Genomic DNA, 25,666 nt, shown 5'->3' on the forward strand with positions numbered 1-25,666 from the left:
GCCTGTTGACCTATTGCCCCTACAATTTGGGAGTTTATATGGTTTCAGATATAGGATAACCATTTACATTCAGTGTGATGCTAATTATTTAGCAATTTTAGGGCTTTTAGCAAGCCCTGCCTCATCAGGTAGTAATGACTGATTAGCTATCTGAAAATATTTTCGTTATAAGATTTTGAACTCTTTCTGTGGGAAGAGGTCCAAAGAGATAAAAATTTAGTGAAGTTTGAAAGAGATAGTAAGGAAAAGTAAGAGGTGTTAATCTTGGGTTGTAGTTAAGTCTTCTAAATGAGGAGGTATTGGGCACAAAGTTCACTTTTCATCTAAGCACAACTATCATTTTATAACCAAGAGTATAATTATATGGCATGTTTAGTTTAAAACATCATTGATTCATAGAAATGCAAAACCGTAGAGATACCTTGTCAGTCAGTTTCAAACACTGATGTGAAATGCCCATAAGCAGTGTAGAGAGTTGACACTGGGTACAGATGCATATGTGAAAATTAGGTCAGAGAAAGTAGGGTTTGAATAAACCTCCCTTGAGTAAAGCTAGCTAAAGAGAAACGCATCCTGAACAAGAAGACTCTGCCATTAACTTGGTTAGGCAAATCATTTTTATCTCTCTGAGCCTCAGTTTCATCCAGAAAGATTAGGGGATTGTAGTTGTCGTCAGATCTTAAACTTGGCTGCGCATTAGCAATAACCTGGAAAGCTTGTTAAAAATGTAAGTGGTGGGAGTCCCAAACTAGGAAGTATGGATTCAGTAGGTTTGGGGTAGGTATTTTAAATATTTGCCCTATGGGATTATTTTCTTGACGTTGATGGAATTATGGTTAATCCTTTCTTACTAAAATAAGTAGGACTTTTCTATCTTACTAGAAAGTAGGATATTCTTAGGTCACACTTATTTCGAGTAGTTCTCCAGTTCTGTTTATCTCTAACTCCACTCTTCTCATGACTTACACATGCTTGGGTCCTGTTTTCCCAGCCTTTGTTCCTCTCTTCCTGATTCTCCAAACTCATTTTTTTCTCTGTGGCTTACCTCCACAGATCTCTTTAAAGTGGACCATCACTTTATTGTTGAGGACATTAGATTATTTTTAAATTAACTAAAAATTCATTCCTTTGTTGAAAATTTAGAATGGTTTAAACTAACTGAAAGATGGCAACCACTACTGTGATCTAGAATGAGATGATGAGGGTTGGCCATGGTTGTATTTTTTTCCTAATTGTAAAGATACTGTATTATATTTCTTTTGATTGCTTTAAGGTAGATTCCTAAGAATATAAAAGAAATATTAATATTGGTTATTTCTGGGGAGAGGAACTAGAGTGGTAGGGACTGGCCTTTTCCTTTGAATCTATCTAAACTTTCAATTATTTCTATGCCAATGTTTATTACTTTTATAGTTTAAAGAATGATATTTATTCAGTGAGAGGGCAGTAATTACAGTATGACCATTTTGTTTTTTAAAATGCATTGAAAAGTTTGCCAGTATCATAATGTATTCAATTACTGAGAATTCTCTGATATTTTTGTATTATTGTACTTGTTTACAGAGGACATGTTTATTATATTCAACAATGTAACACCATTAGAAACAAGGCAGAAAAAAGTCCTACTATATTATTTAAAATTGTTTATGGTAGCCATTTAAAGTTTTTTCCTTTTTTGCATATCTATTTTTTCATTAAAGTTAAAAAAAAATTCAGTGGATACCCCCTATAATTGATTCCTATTGAGTAGAATTGCTGCATTAAAGGTAACATTTTTAAAGCTCCTAACATATATTGTCAAATTGCTTTCCAGAATTTACATCACTTTACATTTTCAATAGCAGTGTATAAGAATACCTTTCCACCTTATCTTCTGTGTGGAGAATCAACATTTTTTAAAAAATGGTATCTTTAATGTACTTAACAATATTTAATGTATATTTTTAAGATTATTTGTTTTGAACATGTTTTGGTGTTTCGGGGGTCTATTTAAGTATTTTGTTTACTTTTTTAAATGAAATAATTCAAACATTGAGAAGTTCGGAAAGTAGTAAAAATTTTCGTTATTTAATATCCAACATAAATTCTAACTTTTCATAATTACTCTAGTCTTTTAAAGAAATTTAAATTATCAGTCTGTTGAAATCCTTTTTGTACTCCTCCCATTTCATTCCCTACTCTCTATCTCCAGAGTTAAACACTGTCCTAAGAATGTATATGTCTTTCCTGTCTATGCTTTTAGTTTTTTACCAACTATGTATATACCCATAAACAATATAATTGTTTTTTAAAAATTTTAATATAAGTATTAAATATTTAATTTAAATATTATTTATATATTCTGCAAGTAGCGCTTTCACTTATATTTTTAAATCTGTCCATTTTGATACATATAAATCATTTTGTTCATTTTTAGCTATCTATAAAACAAAATGACCATGTTGCAATACATCTATTTCCTTTTTGAAATCAACATGTTTTTTATCCATGTTGTAATATATCTATTTCCTTTTTGAAATCAACATTTGTTTTTTATATTTTCACTAGTACATATAGTACTTGAATTAATATTTCTGTACAACTCCTTATATATATAAATATACTTAGATGAGGAATTGTTGGGTAGTAAGATATACACATCTCTGGAGTGGTATAGCAGTTTCCATTTCCACTAGCAACATGTACTCTTTTTGAACATTTGTATTTTTTGTCTTGCTTACAGACTTTGTTAATTTATCTGTTGGGTTAGTTAACTTTTATGAGCTTTAGTTTTCTCATTTGTAAATTGTTGATGATAAATCACATCAGTGGTTTGCAAACTGCTGCTGAACCCTTTGTCTTAAGGTGAACGTTAAAAGGAGGAGATGACGATGGAGCTATGCTTGTTAGAGCCCTGTTTGGGTTTCCACACCTCCACCATGATATGAAGGGCTGGGAATCCCAAGGGCTCAATGAAGTACAGTTTGACTGTAGACCAGAGAGACTATCCAGTCTTTTGTTGCTCTAAAGTAACCATGTTCTTATAATTTGAGGTAAAAATTGAATTGCAGTATTTAGATACATAAATAAGCATCCTTTAAGAGATTCTTTTAGGCTTTTTTTATAAAACAGCATCATTAAAAAATTATTTTTATTCCTTTTCTAGAAGATTCAAAAGAATCTGTTGCTGATGAAGAAGAGGAAGACAGTGATGATGATGTTGAACCTATTGCTGAATTTAGATTTGTGCCTAGTGATAAATCAGCCTGTGAGTGTTCTATAGAATTGATTCTTTTCCTTTATGTACCAGGTATTCCCCCATACACACACACACACACACACTGTTACCTTTTCCCCCATTATCTCTGTTCATTTGCTTTTTCTTCTTTTAACAACTGTAATGTCACTGAAGACAGTATACCTATTAATATCGGAGATTATGAAATAGTGAGAGTATAGTACACACCATGTCACTCAGTACTTTGTGAATGAGGAATCTGCCATCAATGACTTGATGCTGCCGACTGAATCTCACTGGATAGAAGGAAGAATCATAGCAGGTCCAAAGTGGACAATGCCAGGATAGCTGCAAAGAGCCCTGTTAGCAGAGAGAGGCTTCACCCTGACACCAGCAGTTTGACCAGTATTCTGGTTCATTTTCTCAGGAAATCCAGCCAGACATGAAGAGATCTCAGTAATATCTCAAAATGAACTCTTATTATTTTGTGGCTTGTCCATTGCTATCAAGTTCTTTTCAAGATTGATTCTCTTGGAATTTGCTGTTTATAAATGTTGTGACCTCTTGTCTAGCCACTAAATTTATTTTCACTAATGATTATTTTATTAAATTTGTATTTTACATTGGCCAGAAAAAAACCTTAATTCCAATTTAATTTCCTTGTTCAGTGGAGGCAATGTTCACTGCAATGTGTGAATGCCAGGCTTTGCATCCAGATCCTGAGGATGAAGATTCAGATGATTATGATGAAGAAGAATATGATGTAGAAGCACATGGTTAGTGAACTGGATTTTTTAAAGTGTGTTTATGTTTCCTTTTAAGCATTTATTTGTACTAAAGGTATAGGCTTATAGTTTTTATATCTCTATTAAGTACCTACATAGTTATTAATGGTTATTAATAAAAGCGAATGGCACAATTCATGTCTAAACCAAATTGTAAAAAATCATGAGCCATCTAAGCTTGAGGGTGAAAAATAGAGGTTACTTAGGGGAGAAAATGGATAGGGATAAATGGAAGGAAAGAAAAGGGTAGGAAGGAAAGTGGATAGTCAGGAGAGTCTTAAGTTGATGCACCTGCTCCCAGAGAACAAACCTTTTCCCTCCACCTATGGAAACCTGTATCATATGTATCTTTGTTTAACATATTCCTTCAAACAGCTCACTGTCAAATGAGCTGAAAAAGGAATTTTTTATTTTTCTCAGAATCATGCTTCATTTATCCAAGAGTATTTCCCTTTGCCTCCCAGAGCATATGCAGTCACAAGCCTGGTAGAGTCTTATAACTTGAGTGCCTGTAAGGAGCATCAGGAAAAAACTTTAGTACAAATTAATACCAAGTTCATTTGCACTCTCCTATAAAATTCCCACCTTGGTATAAAACTTGCTGTCTTGCCAATGGGTTTCAGCCCCCAGCAAGTTCACTATGGATTCGGTATGACCAAAGAAGTGATAGTAGAATGTTTCTTTGGGGTGAAAGGATTTATTACCCAGCTTGTTCTCCCAGCGATAGGTTGAGCGCTAACGTCTCTGCCTCTGCCCAGAGCACTGGGCTGAACTCTCTATATAGTGCAATAATAGCTTATTGCCTGTGGGTGTGGAAGCAGTAGCCTAGCAACAGGTCGGTTACATCATCAGGTGGTTTAAATTCAGTGAGGATCCTGGCCATAGGAACCCCAACTTCCCCACACTCCACCCCTCCAGGATTCTCACCTCACAGTCTACACGCTCTCAATCTTCTGCAGTGGTCCCTGTGCGAGAAAGCTGGAGCACTGTAACCAGATTCCACAACAGCAACAGAGGCTAACAACAACAGAGATAATAACAAAAATTAAGATACAACAAGATTTTGATATAGGTAACAAAAATTATAATTATCTTCAAGCCAGAGGAAGTTCCCAATCCACAAAGACTTCAGGGGCGATAAGACACATGTTTAAATGACACCAACATAGGCGAATCTTGTCCATCAGGTAGGATGCATGCAAGAGTGTGGTCTTGTGATAGGACTGTAGCAGGAAGGGGGTCCCTTCTAGGTCTAGTATACCATACTTTTACTTCTCTCCCAGTGGGGGTTACTGAAGGGTCTATATATAGTGCTACTGGAGGTGCATGCACTGGCCATAATGATGAAACAAAACTCCCTGGTAAGATGCTCCTACCTTCTGGACATTGAGGATATACTACTGTGATCTTTAGGGGCCACTCCGCTGTTATTCCAGGAGTACACAGGAGGCCAGCTTCCAGGCCTTGTCCCCAAGATGCCAGGAGAGCCAGACATCATTGGTCTATGTGTTGAAAGATCCAGGGGCCACGTCCACTCAATAGAGTCTCCAGGGTTCAGTGCAGTTGGCACTGGCAGCAAGATATTCTTGTGGCCGAACCTTGGCTTCAGTGATTCTTCCTTGGTTTGTACTTGCAGTTGTATAGGGAAGGCAGCCATATGTGTTAACATGTCTATGGGGCTCAGGGCTCCCTTTTGGGATCTCTCATTCATATGCCATAGCACGGTCCATAAGCGGACTGATCATCCACGCAGACTATTGGTATCTGACTTTAGTCCAGATTTTAAGAAGCCATTGTGCCTCTCTGTCATGTTTGCTGCAGTAGGATTGTATAGCACATGAAACTTCCATTTGATTCCCAGCTGTCGCACCCATTCTTACAATGTATGTCCAGTAAACGTAGTGCCCTGATCACTCTCAATTACCTGTGATCGGCCACAGGTGGCAAAGAGACGCTCCAGGCCTCTTTTGGTCGTCTCCTGGTCTGCACAATGAGTAGGAAAAGCATCGAGAAGTCCAGTCACTGTGTCCACACAAGTCATGGCATACTAATATCCTTCTGACACAGGTAGAGGCCCAGTATAGTCTATCTGCCACCTGCGAGGGGTATTAGGCCCCTTAGCTATTGTCCCATGTTGCTGTGGTGTTCGGTGTAAGTCCCTTTTAGAGCATATGACACACTCCTGCTGGGCTTTACTAACTTTTTCAAAGGTCAAAGGTAAGCCCCACCAATGGACTACAACTCACATTGTCTTTTGCCCCGCATGCAACAAAAGCTGATGTAACCATTGGGCTACATCAGAGGCAGGCTTTCCTTCTAACCAGCGTATCTGTGCCAGTTTATCTACTTCATCATTTCCTGGGGATGCCAGTGGCAAATGACGGTCACATGGCATACTGTAATTATTTCAGTCTGACCACAGGTCCATAAGTCTTACCACCACAATTCTTGCCCCCAAAGGGGTCAGTGACCAACCAGCGATTTGGCATGGTACCAGGTTGGTAGCTGCAGGCCCCAACTGTCAAGCCCCAATAGACAGCCCAGCTGTCAGTGCAGACAGCTATAGGGAGGGCTCCTGGCTGATCACAAGCCACATGGCCCACAACTCTGCCCCTTGGCTGCTCTTTCCCTTGCCTTCTTCCATCCATATTGTCTCAGTCTTAGGATGGAAAGCTATGGCCCTCCATTTTAGGGGCTGCCCACAGCTGGAACTGCTGCTGTCATTTCAGTTGTTGCCATAGGTCTTGCAAGATCCTATTTGACTTCCTGTCTAATTACCTTCCGTCTGCTCCTGCCTGTTTTAAATCAACCCACATCTGGGTCCTTGTAACCTTCATGAGGCCCTTTAATTTCTTCTTGTGAGTAGCAGACCTTATTTTTTTCCATGTTCTCATTGCTTCAGTCTCTCCTAAGTCTGCTACTGTATGTGTCACTTTGCTTATGCGCTGCCCTAAGTGAGGGGGAAGAATGGCCACTAGAGACCCAAAGAGGGATGTGGGAGCCATTTGAAGCACAATATTTCTCATCCCAGTAGTGAAAGGCTCTTCTTCTGGGCCATGATTCTCTGGACTATAGATGGCATTTCTTATGCCTAGCTCTGGTAACACCTGTTGGAGCTCAGCAGACGTCTGCCATCTAGCAGGAGAGGATGGTAGATCACCCTGATTGGGCCACACAGCACAAAGTGCAGCCATAAGTCAATTGAGGAGGGAGTGATTCCCTGGGGTCTGATGTGCACTTTGTAGTCGCTGTTTTGAGGTGTGCTGAACTGTCAGGGAAGCCAGCTTTCCCATCTCTGATCCCAACAGAACAATTCCATCCACCCCTAAGTTCCACAGACGCTGGAGCCAAGATGATTGACTCCAAGGGCTTCTGCCTAAACTGGGAGCTCAAATCCACCAGCTCAGCTTGCGTATAGGGGCGAACCATAGAGTGCTCCATGACCTGAGGGTGAGGGGGGGAGGGCAGTGCTGTTCCTCTTCTTGGGGAATTCTCAGCTGCAGGGTCTTTATTTTCTTTACAACCACTGGGTGTGCTTTCAGTAGAGGAGGGGTCAGTGCCTCTGACACCACCCCTTCATCCTTCTCCAGGTCCTCCATTTCTGGGGCTGATGGCACCTTTCTCTCCCCTCCCCCGAGTGCTTCCTCTGCTACAACCTTTACCTTTTCTACTGTGCCTCACAGCAGTGCTAGCCAGGTCTTCAGCAGCTCTCTTACCTTCACCTCAATGCTTTGCAGCTGGTGTTCTCATGCCACTTCCACCTGTGCTTCCCTCAGGAGTTTGTCTTTTTCCTTGATGGCCTTTTCCTCCTCCAGAGCACTGGGCAGTGCTGCCATTTCGTTCTGTAAGGAGTCTTTTCTCTTCAGCTACACCTTGCTGCCGAGTTCTCGTGCTGCCTCCTCTCGCATCAATACCATTTCCTTTTTCAGGGAATCCACAGAAATTTTCAGCTTGTGTTCTCGTGCTGCCATTTCTTGGTTTTTTTCAGGAGCATGTCCTTCTCTTCTGTAGACTTTTTTAATACTGTGAGAAGCAGCCAGCCCGCAGTCCCCGCTGCCTCACCGGCACTCTGTCTCTCAAAAGACCTACTTACTATACCAAGGGCTACCCCTACTGCCTCAGGTATCACTTCCACTTGCCTCCAGTCCTGGGGTGGGGCCCAGCTCTCAGGAGGCAAGCCACCTCAAACCACATACCCACTGGGGGACAATCCACTGTCTCCCCATTCATAGGGGCAGCCCGCTGAAGCACCCCTCCCATAAGAGCAGCCTGTCTTTTTCATTGGTCATCAATGAACCCTGCCACCTTCGCCAATTGTCTTGCCAGTGGGTTTCAGCCCCCGGCAAGTTCGCTGTGGATTCAGTGTGACCAAAGAAATGACAGTAGACTGTTTCTTCGGGGTGAAAGTGTTTGTAACCTGGCTTGCTCTCTTGGCAGTAGGTCGAGCACTAGCATCTCTGCCTCTGCCCAGAGCACTGGGCGAACTCTCTATGTAGTGCAATAATAGCTTATTGCCTAAAGGTGTGGAAGTGGTAGCCTAGCAACAGGCCAGTCACATCATCAAGTGGTTTAAGTTCAGTTAGGATCCTGGCCGTAGGAACCCCAACTTCCCCGCACTTATTGACCCTTGGAACACCTTCTTTTCCTTCTAGTCTCCAGATACTTGATTCTTTGGGAGTTGTTGTTTACTGGCTCATTACTCTTGTAATCCCTTCTTACCTTGCAGGGTAGGAAAATTTTTTTTGTTATCTTTATCTTTATCTTCAACAAATGGTTTATATGTGTGTGTTAAATGAATGTTGAAAAGTATTTTCTTGGGGGCCTTTTTCCTCTATTTTATCTTCAGTAAATGCATTATTGATTATATATATATATTTTTTGAATTGTTTTATAATAACTTAAAAGCCTTTAATTTTTTTAGAGCAAGGGCAGGGGGACATCCCAACATTTTATACCTATGAAGAAGGATTATCCCATTTAACAGCCGAAGGCCAGGCCACATTGGAGAGATTAGAAGGAATGCTGTCTCAGTCTGTTAGCAGCCAGTATAACATGGCTGGAGTCCGGACAGAAGATTCAATAAGAGATTATGAAGGTGAGTATCCTTTTTAGTGTGAATAGTCAAATGATCACTTGGGCAACAAGGGAAGTTTCAGAAAAACATGTATATGTTCTTTTGAAAACTCTCAGAGAAATGACTGAATTAACTTTTTTTTTATTGAAGTCACTAATACACAATCTTATGTTGTTTTCAGGTATACAACACAGTGTTTCAACAGTTATCCATATATTTAAATCCTCACCCCAACTAATGCAGTTGTTTATTATCTGTCTACATAAGAAGAGGTTACAGAATCACTGACTATATTCTCCATGCTGTACTGTCATCCCGATTACCAACTTATATTATGATTGAGAAGTTTAGTGCCCTTTTATCCCCTTCCCCACCCACCCTGACCCCTCCCCCATGGTAACCACCAGTCACTTCTCAGTGTCTGTGAGTCTACTGCTATTGATTCATTTAGTTCAGTTTTGTATTTATATTCACAAGTGAAATCATACGGTATTTGTTTTTCTCCACCTGGCTTTCCTCACTTGCATAATACCCTCTAGGTCCATCCATGCTGTTAAAAATGGCAGAATTTCTTTCCTTTTTTGTGGCTGAATAATATTCTATTGGGTATATATACCACCTCTTCTTTATCCATTTATCTATTGATGAACACTTAGGTTGCTTCCATAACTTGGCTATTATAAATAATGCAGTGATAAACTTACGGGTGCATATATCTTTTCGAATCAGGAATTTTGTTTTCTTCATGTAAATCCCTAGAAGTGGAATTACTGGATCAAGTTGTATTTCTATTAGTTTTTTGAGGAACCTCCACACTGCTTTCCACAGTGGTTGTACCAATTTACATTCCAACCAACAGTGTAGGAGGGTTCCCATTTCTCCACATCCTCCCCAACACTTGTTATTTCTTGTCTTTTGAATACTAGCCATTCTGACTGGTGTGAGGTTATATCCTATTATGGTTTTGATTTTCATTTTCCTAATGATTAGCAGTTTGGAGCATCCTTTTATGTGCCTATTGGCCATTTGTATTTCTTCTTTGGAGAAGTGTCTGTTCAAGTCCTCTGCTCATTTTTTAATTGAGTTGTTTGTTTTTCTGGGTGTTGAGGCATATGGATTCTTTAATACATTTTGTATGTTAACCCCTTATTGGATAAATCATTTAGGAATCTATTCTCCCATTCTGTAAGTTGCCTTTTTGTTCTATTAATGGTGTCCTTTGCTGTACAGAAGTTCTAGTTTGATGTAGTCCCACTCATTCATTTTTAATCTTGTTTCCCTTGCCTGAGGAGATGTGTTCAGGAATCATTGCTCATGCTTATATTCAAGAGATTTTTGCTTATGTTTTCTTTTAAGAGTTCTGTGGTTTCATGTCTTACTTTCAGGTCTTTGGTCCATTTCAAGTTTACTTTTGTGTATGGCATTAGACAGTAATCCATGAAGATGTCTAGTTTTCCCAACACTGGTTATTGAAGAGGCTGTCTTTTCCTCATTTTATATCCACAGCTCTTTCATCGTCCATTACTTGACCATATATGTGTGAGTTTATATCTAGGCTTTCTATTCTGTTCCATTGATCTATGGATCTGTTTTGATTACTATAGCCTTAGCTTTGTAGTATAGCTTGAAGTCAGGGAGCATAATCCCCCAGCTTTGTTGTTCTTTTTCAGAATTGCTTTGGCTATTCAGGATCTTTTGTGGTTCCATATGAATTTTAGGATTATTTGCTCTAGTTCATTGAAAAATGCTATTGGTATTTTGATAAGGATTGCATTGAATCTGTAAATTGCTTTGGGATCAGGATGGCCATTTTGGCAATGTTAATTCCATCTATTCATGACCATGGAACAGAGTTCCATTATTTGTGTCTTTAATTTCTCTCATGAGTGTCTTGTAGTTTTCAGAGTACAGGTCTTTCACCTCCTTGGTTAGGTTTATTCCTAGGTATTTTATTCTTTTTGACAGAATTGTGAATGGGATTGTTGTCCTGGTTACTCTTTCTGCTAGTTCCGTGTTAGTATATATAGGAATGCAACAGATTTCTATGTATTAATTTTGTATCCTACAACTTTGCTGAATCCAGTTATCATTTCTAATAGTTTTTTGGTGGCGTCTTTAGGATTTTCTACATATAGTATGTCATCTGCAAATAGTGACAGTTTTCTTCTTCCTTACCAATTTGGATGCCTTTTATCTCCTTATCTTGTCTGATTGCCGTGGCTAGGACCTCCTGTCCTATGTTGAATAAAAGTGGTGAGAGTGGACATCCTTGTCTTGTTCCTGATCTTAGAGGAAAAGCTTTCAGCTTTTTGCCATTGAGTATGATGTTACCTGTGGGTTTCTTGTATATTGCCTTTATTAGGTTGAGGTACATACCTTCTATTCCCATTTTTTTTAGCATTGTTATGATGAATGGATGTTGAATTTTGTCAAATGCTTTTTCAGTATTGAGATGATCATATATATAGTTTTTATTCTTTTTGTTTATGTGGTGTATGACATTGATTTACAGATAATGTACCATCCTTGCATCCTTGGAATAAATCTCATTTAGTCATGAAAGATCTTTTTGATGTATTTTTGAATTCAGTTTGTTAATACTTTGTTGAGGATTTTTGCATGTACATCAGGGATATGGGTCTAAAATTTTCTTTTTTCTTGGTGTCCAGTCTTGGTATTAGAGTGATATTGTCCTCATAGAATGAGTTTGGAAGTATATCCACCTCTTCTGTCTTTTGAAATACTTTAAGAAGGATGGATATTAACTCTAAATGTTTGGTGGAATTCAGCTGTGAAGCAACCTGGTAACAGACTTTTGCTTTATGGGAGTTTTTTGATTACCAGTTCCATTTCATTGCTGGTAATTGGTCTGTTCAAATTTTGTTTCTTCCTGGGTCATTCTTGGAAAGTTGTATTTTTCTATGAATTTGTCCATTTCTTCTAGGTTTCTAATATATTGGCATGTAATTGTTCATAAAATTCTCTAATCTTTATTTCTCTGGTATCCATTGTGACTTGCTTTTTCATTTCTGAATTTGTTTATTTGTGTACTCTCTTTTTTTCTTGGTAAGTCTGGCTAGGGTTTTGTCTACTTTATTTTCTCAAAGAACCAGCTCTTGGTTTCATTGATTTTTTTTTTCCTGTTATATTCTTCTCTATTTATTTCTGCTCTGATCTTTATTATGTCCCTCCTACTAACTTTGAGTTTCATTTGTTCTTTTTCTATTTTCTTTAACTGTGAGTTTAGACTATTTGGAATTCTTCTTGTTTTGTGAGATAGGCCCGTATTGCTATTTCCCTTTTAGAACAGCCTTTATAGTATCCCAGAAATTTTGGACTGTTGAATTTTGTTTTCAGTTGTCTCCATATGTTCCTTGATTTCTATTTTAATTTGGTCATTGATCCATTGATTATGTAGAAGCATGTTATTTAGTCTCCATGTGTTTGTGGGCTTTTTGTTCTTTGTGTGATTTATTTCTAGTTTCATGCCATTGTGGTCTGAGGAGTTGCTTGATACAGTGGCAGTCTTTTTGAATTTATTGAGGCTCTTTTTGTGGACTAGTATGTGATCTGTTCTGGAGAACATTCCATGTACACTTGAGAAAAATAGGTATCCTGCTGCTCTTGGGTGGAATGTTCTGTAGATATATGTTAAGTCCATCTGATCTAATGTGTTGTTCAGTGCCTCTGTTTCCTTACTTATTTTCTGTCTGGTTTATCTGTCTGTTGATGTGAGTGCTGTGTTAAAGTCTCCTAAAATGAATACATTGCATTCTGTTTCCCCCTTTAATTCTGTTGGTATTTGTTGTACATATTCGGGTGCTCCTGTGTTGGGTGTGTGAATGGTTATATCCTCTTGTTGGACTGACCCCTTTATCATTATATAATGTCCTTTGTCTTTTGTTACTTTCTTTGTTTTGAAGTCTACTGTGTTTGATCTAAGTACTTACAATTACTGCTGCTTTTGCTTTTTTTCTCCTCATTGTTCACATGAAATATATTTCCCATCCTTCACTTTCAGTGTATATGTCATTGGATCTAAAATGAGTCTCCTATAGGCAACATATAGATGGATCTTGTTTCCTTATCCATTCTACCACTCTGTCTTTTGATTGGTGCATTCAGTCCATTTACATCTAAGGTAATTATTGATAGATATGTACTTATTGCCATTTTATTAACAGTTTTCTTTGTTTTTATAGCTCCCCTCTGTTCCTTTCTTCCTCTGTTATACTCTTTTCTTGTTATTTGATGGTTTTCTTTACTGTTGTGGTTGGATTTCTCTTTTTTAATTTTTGTGTAGCTATTACAGGCTTCAGGTTTGTGGTTACCAAAGGCTCAAGGATAGCTTCCTGACTATATAACAGTCTGTGTTAAGTTGCTGATTGGTCTATTTCAAACACAATCTAAAAGCACTTTTTATTCTTCCTTCTCCACACTTTATGTATTAGATGTCATAATCAAAACTACTTAGCCTCAGGTTTATTTCCATCTACAGCAGTTCCTTTAACATATCCTGTAATGCTGATTTTGTTGTTATAAATTCTTTGAGCCTTTGTTTATCTGGGAATTGTTTAATCCTGCTTCAAATTTAAATGATAATCTTGCCAGATAGAGGGTTCTGGTTGAAGGTCCTTTTGTTTCAGTACATTAAATATTTCCTGCCACTCCTTTCTGGCCCATAAAGTTTCTGCTGAGAAATCTGTTGAAAGCCTGATGGGATTTCCCTTATAAGTAATCTTTTTTCTCTCTCTGGCTGCTTTCAACACTCTCTCTTTATCCTTAATCTTTGCCATTTTAATTATTAGAAGTCTTGGTGTTGTCCTCTTGGGGTTCCTTTTGTTATGGGCTCTCTGAACTTCCATGATCTGAGTGTTTATTTCTTTTCCCCAATTGGGGAAGTTTTCAACAATTATTTCCTTTCTTTCCCTTTGTGTGTCTCTTCTCCTTCTGGCATCCCTGTTATGTGAATGTTGCTTCATTTGGGTTGGTCACAGAGCTCTTTTATTCTTTCATTTCTAGAGACTCTTTTCTCTCTCTGTTCCTGAGCTTCGTTGTGGTCCTGTTCTCTAATTTCCATCTCATCGATTGTCTCCTCTACTTGCAGCAGTCTGTTATTCATTCCATCCATAGTAAAGTATTTTTCATTTCAGTTACCATATTCTTCAGTTCTTAGTGGCTCTTTTTCAGCTCTTCTGTCTCCTTGTTGACATCCTCCCTGAGATCTTCAGTACTTTTCCACAGATGAGTATATATATTTATGACTGTTACTTTGAAATCTTTATCAAGAATATTGGTGATCACTTTCATTTATCCTCTTCTGGTGTCTTATCCTGTATTATTTGGAATGTATTCCTCTGTCTCCTCATTTTGTCAGGGTTTCTGTTTTTCTTCCTTTATATTAGATGGATCTGCTATGCTTCCTGGTCTAGAGAGTAATGGCTTTATGAAGAAGGCATCCATCCTGTGGTGCCCAGAAGCTCAAGACTCTACTCTACAGTACCTCGTTCTCCTTTGCGCTGGGTCCCAGTTGCTGTTTATGGGCTGTGGTCGGGGCCATCTTTCTGTCTGCTAACAGTGGTTTATTTCGGTCCACTGCAGCCTGCAGTTTGCGTTACCAGCATTTTATGATCAGAGCAGCAGCTTCTCATGGGATCACTGTGGGCATGGCCACCTTCTGCCTGCTGTTTAACAATGGTGAGGCTGCTGGGTTGATGGAGTTGGGCAGTGAGTGCACTGCAGCACTGAGCTGGGCCTCCTGTGAGGAGGATGGAGTACTTGAAACTGGCTCCTGCAGGCACCCCTCTAATTAGGCTGAGACAGCTTGAAAAGTCTCCCTCTCACTGCTAGAAAGCAAAGCCTGAGTTTGCTTGGCCACAGGCACGCTAGTAGTGCACAGAGACGTGCCTGTGGCTGAGCCACCAGTTGGGGGAGGGCGGGAGGAGTATTTGGGGCTCCTGAGAGTCTCCAACCTATTGGGCCAAGGGAGGGCTGGGAAGTGTTGTCCACCTGCCCTTTCTCCTGTAGAGAGAGTTCCATCCAACCCTTGCCCCTTTGGCACCCCTCCCACTGGCATATCTTTTAAATTTCCCTGTCTGTTTTTGGTCTTACTGGACTGGCAGAGCATGCCTGTCCTCCACTAGCTACTGGAGTCTCGGCTTCCCACTCTCCCTGGGGCCCGGCCCCACTAATCAACAGAACCCAATGCATTGTGGACTTGTATTCCTGGACCAGATCTCTTGGGCCACCTGTGCAGTTCCTGACCTATTCCCTCCCTGCTTCCTTCCTCTTGTGCCTGTGGGCTGGGATGGGGGAAGGACTTGGGTCTAGCTCAGTCAGAGCTCTGCCATTTTACCCTTCTCTGTGTGGTCTTTTCTTCTTCACCACCTGATTCTGCAGTCTTCAGGTCGTTGTCATAGTTGTATTTGCTGTAGTTCCTTCCTGGTGTGTTTGTGGGAGGAAGTTTTCACCTTGCCTTCCTTCTTCGCCATCTTTTTTTCCAAATTAACTCTTTGTGATGTAGAAAGCAAGTGTAGAATTACATAGAATGGGAATTCTCATGTAAATCGAGAATACAATTTACAAAAATAGTCTATGTTAACAATCAGAATTTTTTTTTAAGTATTATTGATATACAATCTTATATTGGTTTCAAATATACAACACAGTGGTTAACAGTTAACTATATTATTAAATGCTCACCCCAACTAGTGTAGTTACTGTCTGTCAGCATAGAAAGATGTTACAGAATCATTGACCATATTCTCCAAGCTGTATGCAATATTATCCCTGTGACCAACTTATATCATGTTGAGAATTATTGTGCCCATTTACCCCCCTCACCCTCCCCATCCACCCACCCCAACCCCTCTCCCATAGTAACCACCAGTCCCTTCTCAGTGTCTATAAGTCTACAGCTATTTTGTTCATTCTGTTTTGCTTTGTTTTTATTTTCCACAAATAAGTGAAACCATGTGTTTGTCTTAATCAGAATTTTTTTAAATGAGTAAGACAAGGAAATGAAAAATCAAGTATAATTTTAGTAGAGACATCTATTAATTTTTTGTTGCATATCTTTCCAATTCTTTGCTTATGTGTGTTTATGTATATGTGTACACATTGATGCTGCTATTTTTTTTAAATGAATTCCTACATGACTATATGCAAAATTAGGATACATCAGATGATTTAAAAGGCTAGGCAGTATTCAAGAAACAGGTTATTATTTTTTTTGTGGCATATGGATTTTGAACAAGCAGCTTTAAATATTTATGTTTCTGTTGTCTCATATTTATAAGTTTCTTTGTAAGTATTTTCCATTTCCCTGGATTCAATTAGAATCTTTAAGTATTCTTTTGACTCAGCCTTAACCATTTACTCCCTTATCCAGTCTGATACTAGGTTCCATGGATTTTTTTCTTTAAATGACTTTCAGGTCTCCCTGCTATTACTACTGCTATCCTCCAAACCTAGGCCCTCTACTTCTACTAGCTTGACAATAGTAATTTTTTTGCCTTGATATCCCTTCCTTGGGTTCATTATGCCATATCAATCATCTTAGAATACTCCATCACCCCTTTATAAGGATGTCTCTTCAGTAGTTGCCTGATACTTACCACATAAAGTTTAAACTCTTCACTCAAACTCTGAAGAGACAGTCTTATCTTTGCCCATGATGTCTCCAGTCTTGTTACTGCTACCTTCAATAAAATGTTTCTATAGTGCTTTTTTGTGCCAGACCTTGATGTAAGCACATTGCACATAGTTACTAATTTAATATTTCCAGGAACCTTCTGGTAGCTGCTGTTACATTCCCCATTTTACAAATGAAGAAACTGAGGCACAGAAAGATCACCTAATTTGCTTGAGGTCAAATAATGAAGTGATGTGAGAAATAAATAAGCTAATATGCAGAAATAATATACAGGCTTGTTAATAAACATTTCTTGCATATTGCATGTATCAATATATATTAGTGTTTTTTTTTTTGTTGAGAGGGCATCTCTCATATTTATTGATCAAATGGTTGTTAACAATAAAATTCAGTATAGGGGGGGTCAATGCTCAATGTACAATCATTAATCTATCTCAAGCCTAACTCTCGTCAGTCTCCAATCTTCTGAAGCATAACGAACAAGTTCTTACATGGTGAACGAATTCTTACATAGTGAATAAATTCTTACATGGTGAACAGTACAAGGGCATTCATCACAGAAACTTTCGGTTTAGATCACGCATTATGAACTATAAACAATCAGGTCAAATATGAATATTCATTTGATTTTTATACTTGATTTATATGTGGATCCCACATTTCTCCCTTTATTATTATTATTATTATTATTATTTTTAATAAAATGCTGAAGTGGTAGGTAGATGCAAGATAAAGGTAGAAAACATAGTTTAGTGTTGTAGGAGAGCAATTGTAGATGATCAGGTGTGTGCCTGTAGACTATGTGTTAATCCAAGCTAGACAAGGGCAATAAACCATCCACGGATGCAGAAGATTTCTCTCAAAGCAGGGGGGATGAGGTTCTAAGCCTCACCTCTTTTGATCCCCAGTTTCTCACCTGATGGCCCCCCTGCGACTGTGCCTGTCTTAGGTTGTTCCTCCCTTGAGGAATCTTACCCGTCTCTGGCTAACCAGTCATCTTCCGGGGCCATACAGGGAAATGTAAAGTTGGTAAGTGAGAGAGAAGCCATATTGTTTGAAAAGGTTAGCTTTTTACTTCTTTGCAGATTTATGCCCTGTGGCTTCTATGCCCAGCACTTGTCTCGAGGTATCTTTACCACCTGGAGGAATTATGATACTCGGTAACTTCGATATGAGGCATGAATTCTATTTAAGGGTTGTAATTAGGAAGGAAGAAGAAAAGCTATAGAGGTAGCATATGGAAGAAAACATGGGAGGATTGATTATTTCTTTGACATATCTTCTTGTAGAGTACCTTAAGTATGTATAGGTTTTAAACTACTAACTAATTTGTACACACATATTAACATAATAGGAATATGGTGACATAAACAAAGCAAATCTATAATTACCTTCCATCTCCAGTGAAGCCAAGAAAACCATTTAGGCACTCTGGCATTTGTGAAAATTTGTCTATGATATGATGGATATTGTCCAACTGTACTTGAACAGTCTGAGAAAAATCAAACAAATTAAAGCAGCTCATTTCTGGAATCTGTTCACCTCCCATATGTCCTTTTAACCGTAGATAGTCTATAGTCATAAGATTTTGGAGTGCTACACCTTACACCCCTCCCAACTCCTGGTTGAGTTCCAACAGTACAGATCCGGTCAAATTTGTTGTCTCACTGTATGCACATGCCAGCCTAGACATCTCCCTCCTCATTCCAATGGCAAATCCAGGAAACGGTGGGGTGGACGCAGCCACGACCGCAGCATCGCCCGGATCCCTGTGGAGGCTTTTTGATGATCATCCCCCGGCACGAGTCCTCCAGAGAGTGCTGATGCCGGAAGCTCCTCCTCATATCGTATCTTAGTTCATTTTCTGGGTATCCAAGCTAGGCCTTGATCTTCTGCATAGAAACAAACAGGCCCTTTGCCCACACTTTGACATGCCCTCTATATCACTGTGCAGAACTCATTGGAGGTCAGCACACAGGGACTGCTTTTTTTTTATTTTTTATTTTTTATTAAGAGAAAGGAATATTATCAGAAAAGAGTACCTCCATAGCTGATCATCTGACACCCTTTAAGTGATCAACATTAAGGATATTTAAAGCATGCGTTGATCTTTGATTTACCAATAGTTTTATCCTATCAAGGAGTAATCCCCCTTTTCTTTCTTTCTTTCTTTCTTTCTTTTTTTTTTTTTTAATTTTTAATGTACACTTACATGAAGAATACTATGTTTACTATGCTCTCCCCTATATCAGGTCCCCCCTAACAACCACATTACGGTTACTGTCCATCAGCTTAGCAAAATGTTGTAGAGTCACTACTTGTCCTCTCTGTGTTGTGCAGCCCACTCTCCCCTTTCTCCCTCCCCCCCATGCATACTAATCTTAATACCCCCCTTCTTCTTCCCCCCCCTTATCCCTCCCTGCCCACCCATCCTCCCCAGTCCCTTTCCCTTTGGTACCTGTTAGTCGATTTTTGGGTTCTGTAATTCTGCTGCTGTTTTGTTCCTTCAGTTTTTCCTTTGTTCTTATACTCCTCAGATGAGTGAAATCATTTGGTATTTCTCTTTCTCCACTTGGTTTATTTCACTGAGCATAATAGTCTCCAGCTCCATCCATGTTGCTGCAAATGGTTGGATTTTTCCACTTCTTATGGCTGAGTAGTATTCCATTGTGTATATGTACCACATCTTCTTTATCCATTCATCTACCGATGGACATTTGGGTTGCTTCCAATTCTTGGCTATTGTAAATAGTGCTGTGATAAACATAGGGGTGCATCTGTCTTTCTCAAACTTGATTGCTGCGTTCTTAGGGTAAATTCCTAGGAGTGGAATTCCTGGGTCAAATGGTAGGTCTGTTTTGAGCATTTTGATGTACCTCCATACTGCTTTCCACAATGGTTGAACTAATTTACATTCCCACCAGCAGTGTAGGAGGGTTCCCCTTTCTCCACAGCCTCGCCAACGTTTGTTCTTGTTTGTCTCTTGGATGGTGGCGATCCTTACTGGTGTGAGGTGATACCTCATTGTAGTTTTAATTTGCATTTATCTGATAATTAGCGATGTGGAGCATCTTTTCATGTGTCTCTTGGCCATCTGTATTTCTTTTTTGGAGAACTGTCTGTTCAGTTCCTCTGCCCATTTTTTTATTGGGTTATTTGTTTTTTGTTTGTTGAGGCGTGTGAGCTCTTTATATATTTTGGACGTCAAGCCTTTATCAGATCTGTCATTTTCAAATATATTCTCCCATACTGTAGGGTTCCTTTTTGTTCTATTGATGGTGTCTTTCGCTGTACAGAAGCTTTTCAGCTTAATGTAGTCCCACTTGCTCATTTTTGCTGTTGTTTTCCTTGCCCGGGGAGATATGTTCAAGAAGAGGTCACTCATGTTTATGTCTCAGAGGTTTTTGCCTATGTTTTTTTCCAAGAGTTTAATGGTTTCATGACTTACATTCAGGTCTTTGATCCATTTTGAGTTTACCTTTGTATATGGGGTTAGACAATGGTCCAGTTTCATTCTCCTACATGTAGCTGTCCAGTTTTGCCAACACCATCTGTTGAAGAGACTGTCATTTTGCCATTGTATGTCCATGGCTCCTTTATCAAATATTAATTGACCATATTTGTTTGGGTTAATGTCTGGAGTCTCTAATCTGTTCCACTGGTCTGTGGCTCTGTTCTTGTGCCAGTACCAAATTGTCTTGATTACTATGGCTTTGTAGTAGAGCTTGAAGTTGGGGAGTGAGATCCCCCCTACTTTATTCTTCTTTTTCAGGATTGCTTTGGCTATTCAGGGTCTTTGGTGTTTCCATATGAATTTTTGAATTATTTGTTCCAATTCATTGAAGAATGTTGCTGGTAATTTGAGAGGGATTGCATCAAATCTGTATATTGCTTTGGGCAGGATGGCCATTTTGACGATATTAATTCTTCCTAGCCATGAGCATGGGATGAGTTTCCATTTATTAGTGTCCCCTTTAATTTCTCTTAAGAGTGACTTGTAGTTTTCAGAGTATAAGTCTTTCACTTCTTTGGTTAGGTTTATTCCTAGGTATTTTATTCTTTTTGATGCAATGGTGAATGGAATTATTTTCCTGATTTCTCTTTCTATTGATTCATTTTTAGTGTATAGGAAAGCTACAGATTTCTGTGTGTTAATTTTGTATCCTGCAACTTTGCTGTATTCCGATATCAGTTCTAGTAGTTTTGGAGTGGAGTCTTTAGGGTTTTTTATGTACAGTATCATATCATCTGCAAATAGTGACAGTTTAACTTCTTCTTTACCAATCTGGATTCCTTGTATTTCTTTGTTTTGTCTGATTGCCGTGGCTAGGACCTCCAGTACTATGTTAAATAACAGTGGGGAGAGTGGGCATCCCTGTCTGCTTCCCAATCTCAGAGGAAAAGCTTTCAGCTTCTCGCTGTTCAGTATAATGCTGGCTGTGGGTTTATCATATATGGCCTTTATTATGTTGAGGTACTTGCCCTCTATTCCCATTTTGCTGAGAGTTTTTATCATGAATGGATGTTGAATTTTGTCAAATGCTTCAGCATCTATGGAGATGATCATGTGGTTTTTGTCTTTCTTTTTGTTGATGTGGTGGATGATGTTGATGGATTTTCAAATGTTGTACCATCCTTGCATCCCTGGGATGAATCCCACTTGGTCATGGTGTATGATCCTTTTGATATACTGTTGAATTCTGTTTGCTTATATTTTATTGAGTATTTTTGCATCTACATTCATCAGGGATATTGGTCTGTCATTTTCTTTTTTGGTGGGGTCTTTGCCTGGTTTTGGTATTAGGGTGATGTTGGCTTCATAGAATGAGTTTGGAAGTATTCCCTCTTCTTCTATTTTTTGGAACACTTTAAGTAGAATGGGTATTATGTCTTCTCTGTGTGTCTGATAAAATTCCGAGGTAAATCCATCCGGCCCCGGGCTTTTGTTCTTGGGTAGTTTTTTGATTACCATTTCAATTTCTTTGCTCATAATTGGTTTGTTTAACTTTTGTGTTTCTTCCTTGGTCAGTCTTGGGAGGTTGTATTTTTCTAGGAGTTGTCCATTTCTTCTAGGTTTTCCAGCTTGTTGGCATATAGGTTTTCATAGTAGTCTTTAATAATTCTTTGTATTTCTGTGGAGTCTGTCGTGATTTTTCCATTCTCATTTCTGATTATGTTGATTTGTGTTGATTCTCTTTTTCTCTTAAGAAGTTGGGCTAGAGGCTTATCTATTTTGTTTATTTTCTCGAAGAACCAGCTCTTGGTTTCATTGATTTTTGCTATTGTTTTATTCTTCTCAATTTTGTTTATTTCTTCTCTGATCTTTATTATGTCCCTCCTTCTGCTGACTTTAGGCCTCATTTGTTCTTCTTTTTCCAGTTTTGATAATTGTGATGTTAGACTATTCATTTGGGATTGTTCTTCCTTCTTCAAGTGTGCCTGGATTGCTATATACTTTCCTCTTAAGACTGCTTTCGCTGCGTCCCACAGAAGTTGGGGCTTAGTGTTGTTGTTGTCATTTGTTTCTATATATTCCTTGATCTCTATTTTGATTTGTTCATTGATCCATTGATTATTTGGAAGCATGTTGTTAAGCCTCCATGTGTTTGTGAGCCTTTTTGTTTTCTTTGTAGAATTTATTTCTCGTTTTATACCTTTGTGGTCTGAAAAATTGGTTGGTAGAATTTCAATATTTTGGTATTTACTGAGGCTCTTTTTGTGAGCTAGTATGTGGTCTATTCTGGATAATGTTCCATATGCACTTGAGAAGAATGTATATCCTGTTGCTTTTGGATGTAGAGTTCATCCCATTGCTCTTGCATTTTTCTCTGCATCTCCGTCAGCATGTTCATGATTTTTATTTTGAATTCTTTTTCAGGAGGACTTGTTAGGTCTGTCTCCTTCTCAGGTGTTGTCTCTGTGATGTTTGTCTGCCTGTAGTTTTGCCTTTTCATGGTGATAGAGATAGTTTGCAGACCTGGTACGAGTGACCGCTGGAATAGCTTCCCTTCTTGTTGGTTTGTGGCCTTCTTCTCCTGGGAGAATAGCGACCTCTAGCGGCTTATGCTTGTCAGCTGTGTGCAGACAGGGCTTCTGCTACCTGCCCGTTTGCTATGGAGTTTATCTCCGCTGTTGCTGTGGGTGTGGCTTGGCTGGGGCTGTTCCTCCAAAGTGGTGGAGCCCCGTTGGAGGGGGAGTGGCCAGGAGGCTATTTATCTCCGTAAGGGGCCTCTGTGCTCCCTGTTGCCCAGGGGGTTAGAGTGCCCAGAGATCCCCAGATTCCCTGCCTCTGGTCTAAGTGTCCTGTCCTGCCCCTTTAAGACTTCCAAAAAACACTCTCCAAACCAAAAGAACAACAGCAACAATGAGAGAGGGAACCGAAAAGAAAAAAAAAAAAAAGGAAAAAACACGCGATTTTTTTTTTTTCCCTCAGGCGCCGGTCCCAGGCACCTGCTCACTGGTCCTGCTGCCCTGCCTCCCTATCACCGGCGTCCCTGTCCTTTCAAGGCTTCCAAAAAGCACCTGACCACCGTTCCCGCAGGGAAAAACGCGTGATATTCTTTGTCTTCAGGCGCCGGTCCCAGGCACCTGTTCACCGGTCGTGCTGCTCTGCCTCCCTAGCACCGGGGTCCCTGTCCCTTTAAGGCTTTCAAAAAGCACTCGCCAAAAAGGGAAAGAAAAAAAAAAGGGGGAAAACTCGCGATTTCCTCTGTCCTCAGGCACCGGTCTCGGCACCCGCCCACCGGTCCCGCAGGGAAAAACGCGCGATATTCTTTGTCCTCACGTGCCGGTCCCAGGCACCCGCTCACCGGTCCTGCTGCTCTGCCTCCCTAGCACCAGGGTCCCTGTCCCTTTAAGGCTTCCAAAAAGCACTCGCCAAAAAGAGAAAAAAAAAGGGGAAAAATGCACGATTTCCTCCATCCTCAGGCGCCGGTCTCAGGCACCTGCCCTCCGGTCCCGCAGGGAAAAAGATGGGATAGTCTTTGTCCTCAGGCGCCGGTCCCAGGCACCCGCTCACGAGTCCCGCCGCCTTGCCTCCCTAGCAACGGGGTCCCTGTCCCTTTATGGCTTCCAAAAAGCACTCGCCAAAAAGAGAAAAAAAGGGGGGGAAACGCGCAATTTCCTCCATCCTCAGGTGCCGGTCTCAGGCACCCGCCCACTGGTCCCGTAGGGAAAAACACGCGGTAATCTTTGTCCTCAGGTGTCGGTCCCAGGCACCCCCTCACTGGTCCCGCTGCCCTGCCTACCTAGCAACAGGGTCCCTGTCCCTTTAAGGCTTCCAAAAAGCACTCACCAAAAAGAGAAAAAAAAAAAAGAAGGGGAAAAACGCGCGATTTCCTCCGTCCTCAGGCGCCAGTCTCAGGCACCCGCCCACCGGTCGCGTAGGGAAAAACGCGCGATCTTTATCCTCAGGCGCCGCTCCTAGGCACCGCTCACCGGTCCCGCCACCCTGCCTCCCTAGCAACGGCGTCCCTGTCCCTTTAAGGCTTCCAAAAAGCACTCGCCAAAAAAAAAAAAACCGCTCCGGTTTCTTTCCACCCGCCGGGAGCCGAGGGTAGGGGCGCTCGGGTCCCGCCGGTCCGGGGCTTGTATCTTACCCCCTTCCCAAGGTGCTGGGTTTTTGCATGTGTGGATGTGGTCTGGATGTTGTCCTGTGTCCTCTGGTCTCTATTTTAGGAAGAGTTTTGTTTGTTATATTTTCATAGCTCTATGTGTTTTTGGGAGGAGATTTCCACTGCTCTACTCATGCCGCCATCTTGGCTCCACCTGTATATTAGTGTTTTATGTTGCTTACAGAGTCTTACCACTTCTAATTTTTAGTGACGTGGAACATTCTTCAAAAGGGTTATCATAGTTTTTTGTTTATTGGTACATTTAAGTTCCTCTTAGAATGCTGTGATCAGCATTTCCATACACATCACATGGTGACCTGGAGGTCTTGAAGTTCTGGGATATCTTAATCTGGAAAAGTTTAGGCTTTGAGTCACCCTATATTCTCTTCTCCATTTTAAGATGTAGGTGGTGAACTCTAAAATAGGCTTTAGGGTGAGATGGTTCAGATGATTACATGCACTCTATAAAACTCTTAGCTGAAATAATTTAAGATGTCACCTTTTTTTGTTACATTGATTAACTATGGTGCCCTTGGACATTGAAAAATCTTTCATCATGAACTTTTTTTTTAATAGTAAAATTTGTTATTTAATGCTTTACGGAAAATGATTTTAAGGTCACAAACAAATACATTTTGCTAAAGTGAGATTTTTGGTCTTTTATTCCTAAGCCTCATTATATATTGAAAGTTGCCTATATATAAAACTCCTTCAGCCAAAACCATTTCCCCACCTTCTAGACTCTTGAGTAGCCACATCACTCTTTCGCCATTTATTTATTTATTTAGTTTGATCTGTGCATTTTCTTTTTTAAATTTTAAAAATAAAAATAAATTGCATATTTAATAATATAGATGGGTTACAGGGAAGGCAGTATACCACAGAGAAGACAAGTAATGACTCTGTAACATCTTACTACGCTGATAAATAGTGATTGCAAAGGGATGTGGGGTAGGGGTACTTGAAAATATAGGTGAATGTTGAAAGCACAATGTTGCTCATGTGAAACCTTCATAAGATTGTAAATCAATGATACCTTAATAAAAAAAATTTATGTTTAAGATGTGCAACATGATGTTTTGATATATATATATATATATATATATATACACACACACACACACACATATAGTGCAGTGATTACTGTAGTCAAGCTAATTAACATATCGCAGTTATCTTTTGTATGTGTGTGTGGTAAGAAAATCTGAGATCTGTCTTAGTAAATTTCATCTATCCTTTTTTTCCAAATTTTAAAGCAGTTTATTTTTTGGGGAGGTCATATAATAAAATGTACAAATCTTAGTGTACCAGCTCAATGAATTT

The 25,666-nt window shown here is 39.6% G+C and overlaps 1 protein-coding gene across 1 annotated transcript in view; it reads left to right on the forward strand.

Annotated features, from left to right (window-relative positions):
* Positions 1–25,666, forward strand: part of CLNS1A (chloride nucleotide-sensitive channel 1A) — a 39,665-nt gene that overhangs the window by 8,877 nt on the left and 5,122 nt on the right. The window contains exons 3-5 of the mRNA XM_037010608.2: positions 3,146–3,247; positions 3,886–3,993; positions 8,924–9,097. Coding sequence (XP_036866503.1) covers positions 3,146–3,247; positions 3,886–3,993; positions 8,924–9,097 — 384 coding nt within the window. The remainder of the gene's footprint in view (positions 1–3,145; positions 3,248–3,885; positions 3,994–8,923; positions 9,098–25,666) is intronic.

This window comes from Manis javanica, chromosome 11 (genome assembly GCF_040802235.1).
Source record: "Manis javanica isolate MJ-LG chromosome 11, MJ_LKY, whole genome shotgun sequence".
Classification (NCBI taxonomy): domain Eukaryota; kingdom Metazoa; phylum Chordata; class Mammalia; order Pholidota; family Manidae; genus Manis; species Manis javanica.